Source organism: Macaca thibetana, chromosome 19 (assembly GCF_024542745.1).
Source record: "Macaca thibetana thibetana isolate TM-01 chromosome 19, ASM2454274v1, whole genome shotgun sequence".
NCBI classification, from domain to species: Eukaryota; Metazoa; Chordata; class Mammalia; order Primates; family Cercopithecidae; genus Macaca; species Macaca thibetana.
Window position 1 is genome coordinate 34,657,710 of NC_065596.1, and position 16,136 is coordinate 34,673,845.

Sequence of the window (16,136 nt, forward strand, 5' to 3'; positions counted from 1 at the left end):
GTCGATTGGTCGACATGACCGTCAAGTCTCCTTGCGGAAGTGCGCTCCGCACCGACAAACATGCCCATACATTTGATTGGCTCCTGCCCTGCGGTAGCCCTGCCCCCACCTTCAGGACGCAGATTTCAAAGCGCGCTCAGCAACCTCGGCTGTATTTATTGATACAAGAAAGATCACCCGAGAGTCAGGGACGTGGCGGCGAGGGGCCCTGGAAATCTCCAGATACCAAAGCTGGAAGGGCGTGGAGTCTTCTCCAGTTCTCCTAGTTTACAGATGTTGTGACCTAGGCTTACAATGGGCCTGGGGTCTGAAAGTGGGGCGTGAGCTGCGGGGGTCAAAGAGCCGGTTCGGTGGAGGTCAGCGCCACAGCGCGCCGTGCCAGGAAGACTTTATTCTGCGCCTCCTGCGGCAAAGAGAGGTGGAGGTGTGGCAGCCCTCTTCCCCAGCCCCTTTCCGTGTTCCCCGGGGGCCCTCTCGGACCCGCCTGGCTCACCGTCTCTCTCTGACGTTTGAGCTCAGAGATGAGGCGTCCGTAGGAGTTAGCCCGAGCCACAGTGTACGCCATCAGGATGCTGGAGGAGACAGGAACGGAAGCCACTCCTGACACGCTCTTCGAAGTCAGGGATGTGGACCCCTAAGCCCCTCCTCGTCCAGGCTCAAGGAGTTCAGTCTCCCAGCACCTCCGCGTTCAGATCCAGGAGTCCTAAGTCCCGCCCACCTCCTCCTTCGGACCCAGCAGTCCAGGAGCCTAGGCCTCCTCCCTCAGACTCAGTACATCGCCTGCTCCCACCCCCAAGCCTTTCCTCTCTTGGACGCAGGTGGTGGCCCCCAGATCACACGCATTCAAACCCAGACCCAGAAGTCTGTTCCACCTCACCTGGAGATCAGCAGAAGGGGCGCAGCAAAAGCCTGGGTCCCCAGGAAGAAGAGGAAGTTCTGTGTGGTCTCAGGGAGGCTGGAAATAGACTCAGGGATCTGGGCCCAGATGGACGACTGCCCCCGGAATGGACCACACGGCTTAGAAGGCGGGATCCTGAAGTCAAGACAGGCTGGGTTCAAGTAGAGCCAGGAGTCTGAACACTGAATGGGGGGAGAGGGAGGGAGAGAGGCGGGAACCTCTCGCACTTACAGGAAGATGCTGTAAAGCAGGGGAACGCTGGAGATGGCCAGACCCAGGAGAAGAACCAAGGGGAAAAAGAAATTCGCCGTGGAGGCCCGGAAGGTGCGGGCAGCCGGAGAGCAGGTGGAGAAGAGGGTAAGCTGGTGGGGGTAAGGCACGGAGAAAGGGGATCTGAAACACAAGAGTCTGTGCCTCTTTTTTTTTTTTTTTTTTTTTTTTTTGAGACAGTCTTGCTCTGTGGCCCAGGCGAGAGTGCAGTGGCGCTCACTGCAGCCTCCCCTCCTGGGTTCAAGCTATTCTCGTGTCTCAGCCTCCCAAGTAGCTGGGATTACAGGTGTGCACCACCACTCCCGGCTAATTTGTTTCGCTGTTGTTTGTTTTCTGTTTTTGAGACGGAGCCTCGCTCTGTCGCCCAGGCCGGAGTGTAGTGGCGCGATCTAGGCTCACTGCGACCTTCACCTCCCTGGTTCAAGCAATTCCCCTGCCTCAGCCTCCCAAGTAGCTGGGATTACAGGCGCTCGCCACCAAGCCCGGCTAAATTTTTTTTGTATTTTTAGTAGAGACGGGGTTTTGCCATGTTAGCCAGGCTGGTCTCAAACTCCTGACCTCAGGTGATCAACCCGCCTGAGTCTCCCAAAGTACTGGGATTACAGGCGTGAGCCGCCGCGCCCGGCCTACCCGCCTCTCCTTTTTCCCGAACCAGGAGTCTGAGCCCCTTCCTCATCTAGGACCCCAGAGTCTAAGTCCCCGGATCCTCAGACATAGAAGTCAGAATGCCCTAGACTCCTTCTTCTCTCAGATCCAGGAGTCTGTCCTCCAACCCCCTCCTCTCTTAAGACCTAGTAATCCAGGACCCCGTGATCTTCCTTGCCCAGGACCCAGGAGTGCGGGCCCCAATACCTCCTGCCTCAGACCCAAGAGTCCCCCCCTACCCCTTACCTTCTTCAGGTAGAAAAGCAGCAGGAACTTGACCGTGTTAAGCAGGGGCAGCAAAGGGCAGAAAAAACTCCCCACCCAGACCACCGTCTGCGCGTAGATGAGCCCCAGCACCTCGTCGGGCACCTGGAACTCCTGGGTCCCCGCCAGACGACCCAGCGCCCCAGGACAGAGGCCACAGAGGAGCCTGAAGGACGGGGCGGGGGCGGGGCCGGGCCCGAGTCAGGGGCGCGGCTACTTGGAGTTTCCCCGCCTCCACCGCCCTGCCCGCCAATAGGAAGCAAGCGTATCTGAGGAGGGGCGGGACTTTCAAGACTCCACGTGGAGGGGGTGTGTCCAGAGAACTAGACGGAGCCCAGGTGTCGCGGCGGTAGGGGCGGGGCCACAGGGAAGTAACCCACTAAAACAAGGGCGGGGAGTGGGGGAGATCTGCGGACCTAGGGCAAGCAAAGGGAGCCGGCAGAGGCGGGAACAGTAAAAAGGTGCGCGGTGAAAAGAACAGCGCGATGGGGCAGGGCCTGGTCCTGGGGGGGGTGGGGCCACAGCGAGGGGCGGGGCTCTCACTTTCTAGGAAACTGGATGAGCAGCGCGACTGCCAAGGCAGTCAGCAGATCAAAGAGCAGAAGTTTGTACATTTCCTGGCCCAGGACAGTCTCCCAGCACTGAAGAAGGAAGAAATAGGTCAGAAAAACCTCAGGACCCGAGCACCTGGAGGCCCACGCGTCCGAGTCTCCACATCGCAAGCCTATGAGACCCTGTCAATACTTTCTCTGGGGGTCCTCGTTTTTCAAACATTCATACCCATGGGAGAGTGTTCCAGCATCCCGAGCTCCCCTCTCCGCCCAAACCGAATCTGGACCCACCTAGCTCCATCTTTCCTTCAGGGACCCAGGAATCCCAGGCAGACCCCATGCCGTTCTCACCGGAAGTTCTTTGTAATTGTAGCCACAGGTTTTGCAGTCCTTAGCCTCGGAGTCGCCCCCACAAGTGATCTGTTTCCAGAGAGAGAAGAGCAGGACCACCAGGGAGGCCAGACGAAGAAACACGGTCCTGGCGGGGGGAAGGCAGAGAATGGGCCCTGATCCGGTACCCACCACGTGGCAGTCCCCTTCTCAGTGGAACGCGCTCACATTCAACCCATCTCACAGATGAAGAAGCAGAGGCCCAGCGACAGAGTCGGGATCTTTCTTTTCTTTTCTTTTCTTTTTTCTTTTTGAGACAGGGTCTCACTTGTCGTACAGACTGGAGTGCAGTGGCGCGATCTCAGCTCACTGCACCCTCTACCTCCCAGGCTCAAGCGATTCTCCTGCCTCAGCCTCCCGAGTAGCTGGGACTACAGAAGCCACTATCGCCGGGCTAACTTTTGTATTTTTACTAGAGACAGGGTTTCACCGTGTTTGTCAGGCTGGTGTTGAACTCCTGACCTCAGCCTCGGCCTCTCAAAGTGCTGGGATTACAGGTGTGAGCCACCACGCCTGGCCAGCGGAGTCAGGATTTGAATCCCTGGATCCGATATCAGCAGGATTTCCGTGTCTTACCTGTCAGCGCCAACATCCCTCTGACCGCCCCGACCCTCCATCATTCCCAGCCATCCCCATGAGGCTGGAACCTGAGCAGGATAAAAACGATCTGGAGACTTCTAGTGTAGCCTTCCAGTGGAGCAATGAGCTTGAACACGGGCGGCAGCACAAAGTTGACCCCAGCGATGAAGATGGACGGAAGGTAATTCACCACAAGCTTCAGCAGTGGCAACTGCTGAACAAGGGACTTCTCCTGGGAGAGGGAGTGGACCATGAGTAGAGGCTTGGGGTCTTGGAGGAGCTAAGCTTAAGGTCCTCCCCCAGACCTCTTCTTTGTTGTTTATTTTTGTTTTGTTTCTTTGTTTGTTTTGAGACAGAGTCTGGCTCTGTCACCCAGGCTGGAGTGCAGTGGTGCAATCTTGGCTCACTGCAACCTCCGCCTCCCGGGTTCAAGTGATTCTTCTGCCTCAGCCTCCTGAGTAGCTGGGATTACAGGCGTGCACCACCACGCCCGTCTAATTTTTGTATTTTTTGTGGAGACGGATTTTCGCCATGTTGGTCAGGCTGGTCTCGAACTCCTTACCTTGTGATCACCCCACCTCAGCCTCCCAAAGTGCTGGGATTACAGGCGTGAGCTACCGCGCCCAGTCTCTCTTCTTCCTTTAAAACCCCGAAGTCCAGGGTCCAAACATACCCTCTCCCATACTTCCTCTGTAAGATCTCTGGCATCCCAAACTTCCATTCCCTCCCTCCATCGTTGGAAATGTAGGTTCCAGGACCCCCGGCTTCCTCTTCCAAGACCCTCCGCACCTGCAGCGCCACGGTGCTCTCTGTAGCCCAGTAGATGCCATAGAAGGCTCCCCCAAGGAGTGCGATCACCAGCAGGTTAAGCAGCACCCGCACCAACCAAACCCTGGCTTCCTGGCCCAGAGTCCGCACAGCAGCCTGGCGCCGCACCACTGTCTCCTCCAGCTCCACCTGAAGGCACGAGAGATGCCCGCTTGGACTCCATTTCCCAAGGCGCTGGCCTCTGGGTTCCCCAGGCTCTCCAGAGATCCTCCTCAACGTGAACTGATGCAGCCTTCTCCCCACCAGCTAACAACCTCTGCAGTCCCGGTTCCACCCGCTCCGGGGCGCTCTAAGAAACCAGTGGCCCTTTACAGCCCTGCCCCTCCGCGGCCGGATCCAGCAACCCAAGCCCCCATCCCTGCGCGACCAATCTCAGCACCCCGGGCCCCGCCCCCGAAGCTCCGCCCAACACCCCCAAGACCCGCCCCTGGTCAGCCCCGCCCATCAGAGGCTCCGCCCCCAGGCGGCCCTGCGCTTTATGCCTGGCCTGAAGTTCCAGTTCATCTATATCAAGACGCCCCGCTGGCCGCTCCCATCACTTAACTTTGAACCAAATTGCCTTAAAGCCCCGCCCGCTTCTTGTGCTTACTTTTTTTGGTAGAGAGGGAGCCTCCCTATGTTGCCCAGGCTGGTGTCGAACTCCTAGACTCAAGCGATCCACCTGCCTCGGTCTCCCAAAGTGCTGGGGTTACAAGCATGAGCCACCGATCCCAGCCTTGGTGCATCTTTTTCCTACACCCTTGGATCTCGGGCAGCCTTATCGCGGCCTCCTCTCAACCCTCTCATTCCCCAGGACCTGCCTTTCTTGGAGAAGGAGCTGCCTAGCGTCTCTCCGGAGGCCCCATCACCGGGTTAGGCCCTGTGCGTTATCTCAGCCCAGTCCTGTCTGGTCCCTACCCCGTTGCATAACCCGCCCCCAATCGCACCTGTAATTCGTACAAGATGATGCGCTGGCGCAGCCGCACGTGGACGTCCCCGCAGAGACCGAAGTTCCAGGCTGAGAACACCCGGTGGCTGTAGCTGGTCAGATCCCCGGACTCCGCCAGCAGTGTCTGCTTCAGCCCGGACACCGAGCTGAGAGGAGAGACAGGATGTGAAAGGACAGCCAGGAACGGGGGTTATTGGGGCATCCTTCATATTGGGACCAACGGGGAAGACGAACCCTAAGGCCTTGGGTACTAGCGGAGCTGCCACCAGATGGGGAAAGGGTCAAAGAGGCGGAGACACCTACAATCATTGAAGGCAAAGTCCAAGGGAGATTCAGAGACAGACCTGGGGCACAGGCACCCCACAGAGAGAGGCAGAAACCTAGGAGACAGGGACAGAGCCCCGGAGCGAAGGGGGCAGAAACCCAGAGTGAAAGGGACAGAGGCCCTGAGGAAGACAGAGATGTGGAGGAGGGACAGAGGCCCCAGAGGGAGATTCGAAGAAAGGGAGACAAAGACAGTGAGAAAGGAGAAACTAAATCTACAAAAGATGGGGGTCAAAGACCCATAAGAAGTACAGGCATCCAGAGAAAGGGGCTGGGCGGGAAGACCCAAGAAGAAGACAGAGACCCAGAGAAGATGGCAGGTAAAGACTCAAGAGAAGGGGGCACGCCAGAAGCCATGGCTCACGCCTGTAATCCCAGTACTTTGGGAGGCCGAGACCATCCCGGCTAACACGGTGAAACTCCCTCTCTACTAAAAATTTTTTAAAAAATTAGCCGGGCGAGGTGGCGGGCGCCTGTAGGCCCAGCTACTCGGGAGGCTGAGGCAGGAGAATGGCGGGAACCCGGGAGGCGGAGCTTGCAGTGAGCTGAGATCCGGCTACTGCACTCCAGCCTGGGCGACAGAGCGAGACTCCCTCTCAAAAAAAAAACAAAACAAAACAAAACTGAGACTTCTTCCTAGCATAACCTGCCAGGGCCTACCTGATCTGACCCTTCCATACTTCTCAGAGCTTAAATCCTGTCTTTTTTTTTTTTTTTTTTTTTTGACAGGGTCTTGCTCTGTTGCCCAGGCTGGAGTGCAGTGGTGCGATCTTGGCTCACTGCAACTTCTGCCTCCCAGGTTCAACTGATTCTCCTGCCTCAGCTTCCCAAGTAGCTGTGACCACAGGCATATGCCACCATGCTCAGCTACTTTTCATATTTTTAATAGAGATGGGGTTTCACCATGTTGGCCCGGCTGGTCTCAAACTCCTGACCTCAAGTGATCCGCCCGCCTCAGCCTTTCAAAAAGCTGAAATTACAGGCATGAGCCACCGCAACTGGTCCTGCCGCTTCTTCTCATACAGGCCTTTTATTTCTCAGAACACCTCAAACCTCTTTCCTACCGCATGGCCTTCGCACTTGCAGCTCCCTCTGCCTGGAATGCTGGTGGCTTGGCCGTTCGCCTGCCTGGCTCCTTCTCTTCTTTCTCTTTATCTGCAGGTCCCTTACTCCAGATAGAAAGGCTTTTACCACTCCATCTAATGAGGGTCCCTACCTATTATTCTGTTTCACAGGGGTTGGCAAACAAGACGCCATGGGCCAAATCTGGGCCAACCACTGTTTTTGTAAATAAAGTTTTATTGGAACACAGTCACACTCACTCATTTATGTATTGTGTGTGGCTGCTTTTGCACTACAGTGGCAGAGTTTGGTTGAGTCCCAGACTGCAAGGCCTTCAAAGACGAAAATATTTACTTCCTGGCCCTTCACAGAAAAAGTTTGCTGATTCTTGCTCTCTATCCTCACATCCCATTCGTTTTCTGTATAGTATTGCTCCCAAACTCAAATAATTGATTTGCTTGTTTATTTTATTACTATTATTATTTTTGAGACGGAGTTTGCTCTTGTTGCCCAGGCTGGAGTGCAATGGCCCGATCGCAGCTCACTGCAACCTCCACCTCCTGAGTTCAAGCAATTTTTCTGCCTCAGTCTCCTGAGTAGCTGGAATTACAGGCATGCACCACCATGCCTGGCTAATTTTGTATTTTTAGTAGAGATGGGGTTTCTCCATATTTGTCAGGCGGTCTCAAACTCTCAACCTCAGGTGATCCACATGCCTCGTCCTCCCAAAGTGCTGACATTACAGGTGTGAGTCACCGGGCCCAGCCTGCTTATTTAACAGTCTGTCCCACAGTGTATCTCCCCTACTAAACCGTAAGCTGTACACATGTTTGGGGACTCCCAAATGGTTCTCCATGTCCTAGTACAGTGCCTGGGCTAAGGAGACACTACACTGCAATATATATATATTTTAAAGAGTAAAATTGAGCCAGGCGCGGTGGCTCACGCCTGTAATCCCAGCACTTTTGGAGGCCGAGGTAGGCGGATCACCTGAGGTTGGGAGTTCGAGACCCCCCTGACCAACATGGAGAAACCCCCGTCTCTACTAAAAATACAAAATTAGCCGGGTGTGGTGGCACAGGCCTGTAATCCCGGCTGCTTGGGAGGCTGAGGCAGGAGAATTGCTTGAACCCAGGAGGCAGAGGTTGTGGTGAGCTGGAGATCGCACCATTGCACTCCAGCCTGGGCAACAAGAGCGAAACTCTTTCTCAAAAAAAAAAAGAGTAAAATTGACTGGGCGCGGTGGTTCACGCCTCTAATCCCAGCACTTTGGGAGGCCGAGGTGGGTGGATCACTTGAAGTCAGGAGTTCGAGACCAGCCTGACCAACATGGTGAAACCCCATCTTTACTAAAAATACAAAATTAGCCAGGTATGGTGTTGCATGCCTGCAATCTCAGCTATTTAGGGGGTTGAGGCAGGAAAATGGCTTAACCCAAGAGGCAGAGGTTGCAGTGAGCTGAGATCACACCACTGCACTCCAGCCTGGATAACAGAGTGAGACTCCATCTCAAAAAAAAAAAAAAAAAAAAAAAAAAAGTTGACTTTTGGCCAGGCACATTGGCTCATGCCTGTAATTCCAGCACCTTGGGAGGCTGAGATGAGCAGATCTCTTGAGCCCAGGAGTTTGAGCACAGCCTGGGCAACATAGCAAGACCCTGCCTCTATAACATTTAAAAAAAAAATTTAGCAGGGCATGATGGTGCGTCCCTGTGGTCCTAGCTGCTCCAGAGGCTGAGGTGGGAGGATCAGTTGAGTTCCAGAGGCCCAGACTTCAGGTGAGCTTGATTGCACCACTGCACTCTACCCAGGTGACAGAGTGAGACCCTGTCTCAAAAAATAAAACAAGGTGGGCATGGTGGCTCAGACCTGTAATCCCAGCACTTTGGGAGGCCGAGGCAGGTGTATCACCTGAAGTCAGGAGTTTGAGACCAGCCTGACCAACATGGCAAAACCCTGTCTCTACTAAAAATACAAAAAATTAGCTGGGCGTGGTGGCGGGAGCCTGTAAACCCAGCTACTTGGGAGGTCGAGGCAGTAGAATCGCTTGAACCCGGGAGGTGTAGGTTGCAGTGAGCCAAGATCGTGCACTCCAGCCTGGGCGACAGAGTAAGACTCTGTCTCAAAAACAAACAAAAACAAATGAAAAAAAAAATCCCAAAACCTTTATTTTATTTTATTTTATTTTATTTTATTTTATTTTTTTTCGAGACAGAGTTTTGCTCTGTCGCCCAGGCTGGAGTGCAGTGGCCTGATCTCAGCTCACTGCAAGCTCTGCCTCCTGGGTTCAAACCATTCTCCTGGCTCAGCCTCCGGAGTAGCCGGGACTACAGGCGCCCGCCACCACACCCGGCTAATTTTTTTTTTTTTTTTTTTTTTTTTTTTTTTTTGGTGACGGAGTCTCGCTCTGTCGCCCAGGCTGGAGTGCAGTGGCGCAATCTCGGCTCACTGCAAGCTCCGCCTCCCGGGTTCACGCCATTCTCCTGCCTCAGCCTCCCGAGTAGCTGGGACTACAGGCGCCCACAACCGCGCCCGGCTAATTTTTTTTGTATTTTTAGTAGAGACGGGGTTTCACCGTGGTCTCGATCTCCTGACCTTGTGATCCGCCCGCCTCGGCCTCCCAAAGTGCTGGGATTACAGGCGTGAGCCACCGCGCCCGGCCCCGGCTAATTTTTTGTATTTTTATTAGAGACAGGGTTTCACCATGTTAGCCAGGATGGTCTCGATCTCCTGACCTCGTGATCCGCCGGCCTCGGTCTCCCAAAGTGCTGGGATTACAGGCGTGAGACACCGCACCCGGCACAAAACCTTGATTTGAACTCACACAGAAGAAAGGGTTACACTGCAAGACTGAGGATTCTTGGGGAGGGAGTTTCTGCCACCACCACTTGCTTTCCTACCCCAACCCGTCCCGTCACGGGGTCAGGGGTGCAGGTGCCACTGACCGATGCAGGATGAGCAAGAGGCAGATGAGGCCGACGGCAAAGGCCCAGCACAGGTAGGTGACCGCCAGGCGTGGGCGGGGCGGGTAGAAGCCATAGAAGAGAGGGGACCATTCCAGGTAACCCTGTGGGGGGGAAGGCGGCGCGGGGGCCACTGTGGGAGGAGGCGGGGCTCCTGGAGCTGCACAGTCAGGGTCTGGGGTCAGGGTTTGAGGTTCGTGTCATTGAAGGCACTGGGCTCACAGGTGGGCGGGGGAAACTCCCAGGGCCCCAGGCACCTACTTCTCCTGAGAGCAAGTTGAAGAGCTGGGTGGCAAAGGTGACCAGGCCCTGGGGGTGGGGGTTATAGGAGCCGCAGGGCGAGGAGGTGTTGGAGCCGGGAGGGCCTGGGGGAGCGCCTCCCAGCCAGGTGGGCAGCAGCGTCATGCAGGCCATCAGCACAGAGGCCAGCACGTTGAGGAGGAGCAGGAAGCGCAGCAGGGAGAAGTAGGACTCCGTGCCGGCGCCAAACTGGCCTGCAGGGGGCAGCAGAGAGAGAGGCTCAGGTTCCTTCCCGGGAGCAGGACCAGCTCCTCCCATCCCGGCACTGGGGGCCCAGCCGTGCCTTGCTTTCTTTCTATTTTTATTATTATTATTGTTATTGTTATTATTATTTTTGAGACGGAGTCTCTCTCTGCCGCCCAGGCCGGAGTGCAGTGGCGTGATCTCGGCTCACTGCAACCTTCGCCTCCCAGGTTCAAGCAATTCACCGATCTCAGCTCCCGAGTAGCTGGGATTACAGGCATGCGCCACCATGCTCAGTTAGTTTTCGTATTTTTAGTAGAGACGGGGTTTCACCATATTGGTCAGGCTGGCCTCGAACTCCTGATCTCCGGTGATCCACCCACCTCGGCCTCCCAAACTGTTGGGATTACAGGCGTGAGCCGCCGCGCCCGGCCCAGCCGTGCCTTTCTCAGACCCAAGAGTCCAGGCCCCGAGCCCCTCCTCCTTCAGACCCAGATCCCAGTCCCTTCTCCCTCAGATCCAGATCCCAGCCCCTCCTCCCTCAGATCCAGACCCCAGCCCCTCCTCCCTCAGACCCCAATATCCAGGCCCAAGCCCCTCCCCACTCAGACCCAGAAGTCTGTCCCCAGCCCCTCCTCCCTCAGACCCAGGAGTCCAGGCCCTGCCCCCAACACATCACCCGAACCCCACCGCACCCCCGATCCTCTTCAGTGTCCATGACCAGGGCTGCAGGCTTTGCAAGCCTTCCTTTGTTTTCTCCTTGGACCTCCGAAGTAGCCGCGCCCATTGGTCCGTCCTAGTTCCAGAGCCATAGATCACCTGGTCCCTGGCATTTCTTTGCCTGGGAGGGAAAGAGGCAGAAAATGAGGGGTTTTGCAGCCCCAGACTGGGAACCATCCGAATGTAGAAACAACCCAAAAGTAGAACGGAGAAGTAAATTGTGGCCTATACATAAGATAGAATACTCTGTGGCAATAAAAAAGAAACCAGTTGGCCGGGCGCGGTGGCTCACGCCTGTAATCCCAGCACTTTGGGAGGCCAAGGTGGGTGGATCATCTGAGGTCAGGGGTTCGAGACCAGCCTGACCAACATGGTGAAATCCTGCCTCTACTAAAAATACAAAAAAAAAAAAAAAAAAAAAAAATTTAACTGGGCCTGGTGGTGGGCGCCTGTAATCCCAGCTACTGGGGAGGCTGAGGCAGGAGAATCGCTTGAACCTGGGAGACAGAGGTTGCAGTGAGCTGAGATGGCACCATTGCACTCCAGCCTGGGTGACAGAATGAGATTCCTTCTCAGAAAAAAGAAAGAAAGAAGGAAACCTAATGTCAGGCAGAAGAAAACAGCAGAGAAGACTGAAGCCTGCATGATTCTATTTGTACAAAGTTGCAGAGCACAGAGCTGGCAAAGCTACACAGAAAAGCGGGAGGCTGGAGTGGGAGAATCGCTTGAGCCCAGGTGTCGGAGGCTGCAGTGAGCTGAGATCACACCACTGCACTCCAGCCTGGGCATCACAGCGAGACTCTGTCTCAAAAGAAAAAAAAAAAGGGCGGCTGGGCGCGGTGGCTCAAGCCTGTAATCCCAGCACTTTGGGAGGCCGAGGCGGGCGGATCACGAGGTCAGGAGATCGAGACCATCCTGGCTAACCCAGTGAAACCCCGTCTCTACTAAAAAAAAATACAAAAAAAAAAAACTAGCCGGGCGAGGTGGCGGGCGCCTGTAGTCCCAGCTGCTCGGGAGGCTGAGGCAGGAGAATGGCGTGAACCCGGGAGGCGGAGCTTGCAGTGAGCTGAGATCCGGCCACTGCACTCCAGCCTGGGCAACAGAGCGAGACTCCATCTCAAAAAAAAAAAAAAAAAAGGTTGGGGGAGAAGGTTACCATCTCCTCGTGAGGAGAAAGGGGGTGTCAGGGGAGGGACGCACAGGGTGCTGTCATGCTGTGTCGCTTGCCCTAGCTGGAGTTTATCTGGGCTCTCACTTTATAAATACAGTCGTCCCTCAGTATCCATGGGAGTTGGTTCAAGGACTCCCCAAGGATACCGAAATCTGTAATATCCAAATTCTGTATATAAAATGGCATAGTATTTGCATACAGGCTACACATACTCTTCTGTGGTTTTTTAAATTTTATTTTATTTTTTATCTGATTTTTCAGAGACAGCGTCTCGTTTTGTTGTCCAGGCTGGAGTGCAGTGGTGCAGTCGTAGCTCAATGCAGCCTCAAATTTCTGGGCTCCAGCAATTCTCCTGCCTCAGTCTCCCAAAGTGCTGGGGCTACAGGTGTGGGCCACTACACCCAGCGCTCCAATGCACTTTCAATCACCTCTAGATTACTTACAATACCTCATACAAGATAATGTTATATAGATAGCTGTTCTTTTAATTTGTATTTTTTTGTCATATTGTTACTTTATTACTTTTTTTTTCTTTTCTTCTTTTTTTTTTTTTTTGAGACGAGTCTTGCTCCGTCACCCAGGCTGGAGTGCAGTGGCGCGATCTCGGCTCACTGCAAGTTCCGCCTCCCAGGTTCACACCATTCTCCTGCCTCAGCCTCCCGAGTAGCCGGGACTACAGGCGCCCGCCACCACGCCCGGCTAACTTTTTTGTATTTTTTAGTAGAGACGGGGTTTCACCGTGTTAGCCAGGATGGTCTCGACTCCTGACCTTGTGATCCGTCCGTCTCGGCCTCCCAAAGTGCTGGGATTACAGGCTTGAGCCACCGCGCCCGGCCTGATTATTACTTTTAAAAGATACAGATGGGGTCTCGATATGTTGCTCAGGCTGGAGTATAGTGGCTATATTCACAGGCACGATCCCGCCACTGATCAGTAGGGGAGTGGCGATATATTGTTGTTTTTTATTGTTTTTTCCATATATATACTATATATATATTTATATTTGAGATGGAGTCCCGCTCTATCACCCAGGCTGGAGTGCAATGGCACGATATTGGCTCACTGCAACCTGTATCTCTGTGGTTCAAGCAATTCTCCTGCCTCAGCCTACCGAGTAGCTGGGATTACAGGCACATGCCACCACACCCAGCTAATTTTTGTATTTTTAGTAGAGTTGGGGTTTCGCCATGTTGGCCAGGCTGGTCTCGAACTCCTGACCTCAGGTGATCCACTCGCCTCGGCCTCCTAAAGTGCTGGGATTACAGGTGTGAGCCACCGCGCCGGGCCCACAATCATTTTTGAAGGAGGGCACCTGCATTTTCATTGTTCACCAGGCCCTGCGAATTATACCGTGAGAATGGGAAAAGAAAGAAGTTAAAGAGAGGGAGGCTTTGAAGAGGAGGCAAAGATGAAGGAAGACGTAAAGCAGAGAAATATTAACAGATTTTGGACACGCACAGAGAAAAACTGAGAGGCAGAGACAGGATTGGAGGAGACCAGGGAGATGGCGAATCCCAGAGACAGGGAAGAGATCCCGGAGCCACGGAAAGGCAGCACTCACCTGGAGTCCGAAGGAGAAACAGAGACAGGGGAAAAAAGAAACCAAGAGAGGCAGCTCTGAGCGAGGCAGAGAGAGGCCCCAGCAGCCAGGAGCGGCAGAGGACAGAGGGAGGAGACCGCGTCCAAGGTATGGGAGAAGCGCCTGGTCCAGGCTGCGCGGGTCCCAGCCGGAGGTGGGGCCTCACCTGTGTGCCCGTCTGGCCTGCATGGGCCAGGGCAGTTCCCGGGAAGGGTGAGGGTCCTGCAGCTCCGCCTGGGTGACTTCGGTGAAGGCCTTTCTGCTCCTTCCTCCGGCCTCCTCCTCCTCCTCCGGCACCCCCCAAGGCAGCACCCCAGGGCCTCGGTACCGAAGGGTGGCAGCACTGGGCAGCTCGTTCAGCACAGAGGACAGCGATGGGCCTGGGGAGGGGCAGGGGGCTGGGAAGACCCGGGAGTCTGGGCCCAAATTCCTCCTCCCTCAGACCAGGAAACCAGGCCTCAGTCCCTCCTCCCTCAGACCCGGGAGTCCAGGCCCCCAGCCCCTCCTCCCTCAGACCCAGGAGTCCAGACCCCCGGCCCCTCCTCCCTCAGACCCAGGAGTCCAGGCCCCGGCCCCTCCTCCCTCAGACCCAGGAGTCCAGACCCCCAGTCCCTCCTCCCTCAGACCCAGGAGTCCAGACCCCCAGCCCCTCCTCCCTCAGACCCGGGAGTCCAGGCCCCCAGCCCCTCCTCCCTCAGACCCAGGAGTCCAGACCCCCAGTCCCTCCTCCCTCAGACCCAGGAGTCCAGACCCCCAGACCCTCCTCCCTCAGACCCAGGAGTCCAGGTCCCGGCCCCTCCTCCTCAGACCCAGGAGTCCAGGCCCCCAGCCCCTCCTCCCTCAGACCCAGGAGTCCAGATCCCCTGACCCTCCTCCCTCAGACCCAGGAGTCCAGGCCCCCAGACCCTCCTCCCTCAGACCCAGGAGTCCAGGCCCCCAGCCCCTCCTCCCTCAGACCCAGGAGTCCAGGCCCCGGCCCCTCCTCCCTCAGACCCAGGAGTCCAGGCCCCCAGCCCCTCCTCCCTCAGACCCAGGAGTCCAGACCCCCAGACCCTCCTCCCTCAGACCCAGGAGTCCAGGCCCCCCGCCCCTCCTCCCTCAGACCCAGGAGTCCAGACCCCCAGACCCTCCTCCCTCAGACCCAGGAGTCCAGACCCCCAGACCCTCCTCCCTCAGACCCAGGAGTCCAGGTCCCGGCCCCTCCTCCCTCAGACCCAGGAGTCCAGGCCCCGGCCCCTCCTCCCTCAGACCCAGGAGTCCAGATCCCCAGACCCTCCTCCCTTAGACCCAGGAGTCCAGGCCCCCAGACCCTCCTCCCTCAGACCCAGGAGTCCAGGCCCCCAGACCCTCCTCCCTCAGACCCAGGAGTCCAGACCCCCAGCCCCTCCTCCCTCAGACCCAGGAGTCCAGGCCCCGGCCCCTCCTCCCTCAGACCCAGGAGTCCAGGCCCCCAGACCCTCCTCCCTCAGACCCAGGAGTCCAGACCCCCAGACCCTCCTCCCTCAGACCCAGGAGTCCAGGCCCCGGCCCCTCCTCCCTCAGACCCAGGAGTCCAGATCCCCAGACCCTCCTCCCTCAGACCCAGGAGTCCAGGCCCCCAGACCCTCCTCCCTCAGACCCAGGAGTCCAGGCCCCGGCCCCTCCCCCTCAGACCCAGGAGTCCAGGCCCCCAGACCCTCCTCCCTCAGACCCAGGAGTCCAGGCCCCGGCCCCTCCTCCCTCAGACCCGGGAGTCCAGGTACCCAGCTCCTCCTCCCTTGGACCAGGAAACCAGGTCCCCAGCCCCTCCTCCCTCAGGCCCAGGAGTCGGGGTGCCAGTCTCTACTTTCCCTGGACCCAGGGGCCCACAGTCCTCAACTCCATCCCCAGGCGCGGACCCCTCCTACTCCAGGGCAGAGGAGTCCAGTCCTCAACTTTCTTTTCCTTCTAGCTCAGAAGTGTGGGAACCCAGCCTCTCCTATTCCCAAGACACCCAAACTCCCAGCCCTTAGCCATCCCCTCCTTCCAGACTAGCCTGGTTCTCTAGGCTTCTCCTCCTCAGACCCCTTCAGTTCCTTTGTCCCCCATAATATCAGGAAGTGGAACCTTCTCTTCAGCCCTCAGACTCAGCAGGCCAGGCCTCCCCTTTCCTCCAGCAGGACTCCCACCTAGCCTGAAGGTCGGATGGATCTGAGCTTCTCCTGGCATCCCTACCTCCTCTGGCCTCCCGGGGGGCCAGCCACCCCCTGGAGGAGCCCCAGGCTTCTGATTCCAAGGTTGGGTTTTCTTCCATGGCCCCAGGCTGGGCTGTTTCTAGTGGCCACCAGGCAAACACTGCCCCAGGTAAGGGAGGGGCCCGGGGCAGGTGTGTACCTGGCCAGTAGGTGGCCCGGAGGGAGTAAGGTACACTTCCTGTAGTTTCTCAGGGCCGCTGATGCGAAAGGTGTCCTGGGAACTGAAGTCCCTCTGGTGCCCCAGGCCTGACAGTTTGGTTCCTGGGCTG

General features: G+C 56.5%; 3 protein-coding genes across 3 annotated transcripts in view; 2 read left to right on the forward strand and 1 right to left on the reverse strand.

The window, feature by feature from the left end:
* Positions 1 to 16,136, forward strand: part of RPS9 (ribosomal protein S9) — a 55,427-nt gene that overhangs the window by 5,565 nt on the left and 33,726 nt on the right. The window lies entirely within an intron of this gene.
* Positions 137 to 16,125, reverse strand: TMC4 (transmembrane channel like 4). The gene is made up of 15 exons (XM_050771898.1): positions 15,848 to 16,125; positions 13,821 to 14,034; positions 10,880 to 11,025; positions 9,963 to 10,195; positions 9,684 to 9,805; positions 5,352 to 5,499; positions 4,387 to 4,554; positions 3,666 to 3,829; positions 2,980 to 3,106; positions 2,621 to 2,718; positions 2,060 to 2,243; positions 1,130 to 1,260; positions 878 to 1,033; positions 494 to 572; positions 137 to 403 (listed from the first exon to the last, which is right to left on the reverse strand). The coding sequence occupies exons 1-15, from the start codon at positions 15,924 to 15,926 to the stop codon at positions 335 to 337; spliced, it is 2,118 nt and encodes a 705-aa protein (XP_050627855.1). The 5' UTR covers positions 15,927 to 16,125; the 3' UTR covers positions 137 to 334.
* The window catches only part of TSEN34 (tRNA splicing endonuclease subunit 34), a 35,487-nt gene continuing 22,464 nt past the window's right edge, over positions 3,114 to 16,136 (forward strand). Inside the window, exon 1 of the mRNA XM_050771931.1 lies at positions 3,114 to 3,117. The gene's annotated coding sequence lies outside the window, so the exon portion shown is untranslated. The remainder of the gene's footprint in view (positions 3,118 to 16,136) is intronic.

Excerpts from the sequence above, each read along its gene's own strand:
- TMC4 (XM_050771898.1), bottom strand. The coding sequence starts at position 15,926 with ATGGAAGAAAACCCAACCTTGGAATCAGAAGCCTGGGGCTCCTCCAGG. Across the intron at positions 14,035-15,847 it reads CCCCCGGGAGGCCAGAGGAG|GCCCATCGCTGTCCTCTGTG; the intron begins GTAGGGATGCCA and ends GCCCCTCCCCAG. Across the intron at positions 10,196-10,879 it reads GACACTGAAGAGGATCGGGG|GCCAGTTTGGCGCCGGCACG; the intron begins GTGCGGTGGGGT and ends TGCCCCCTGCAG.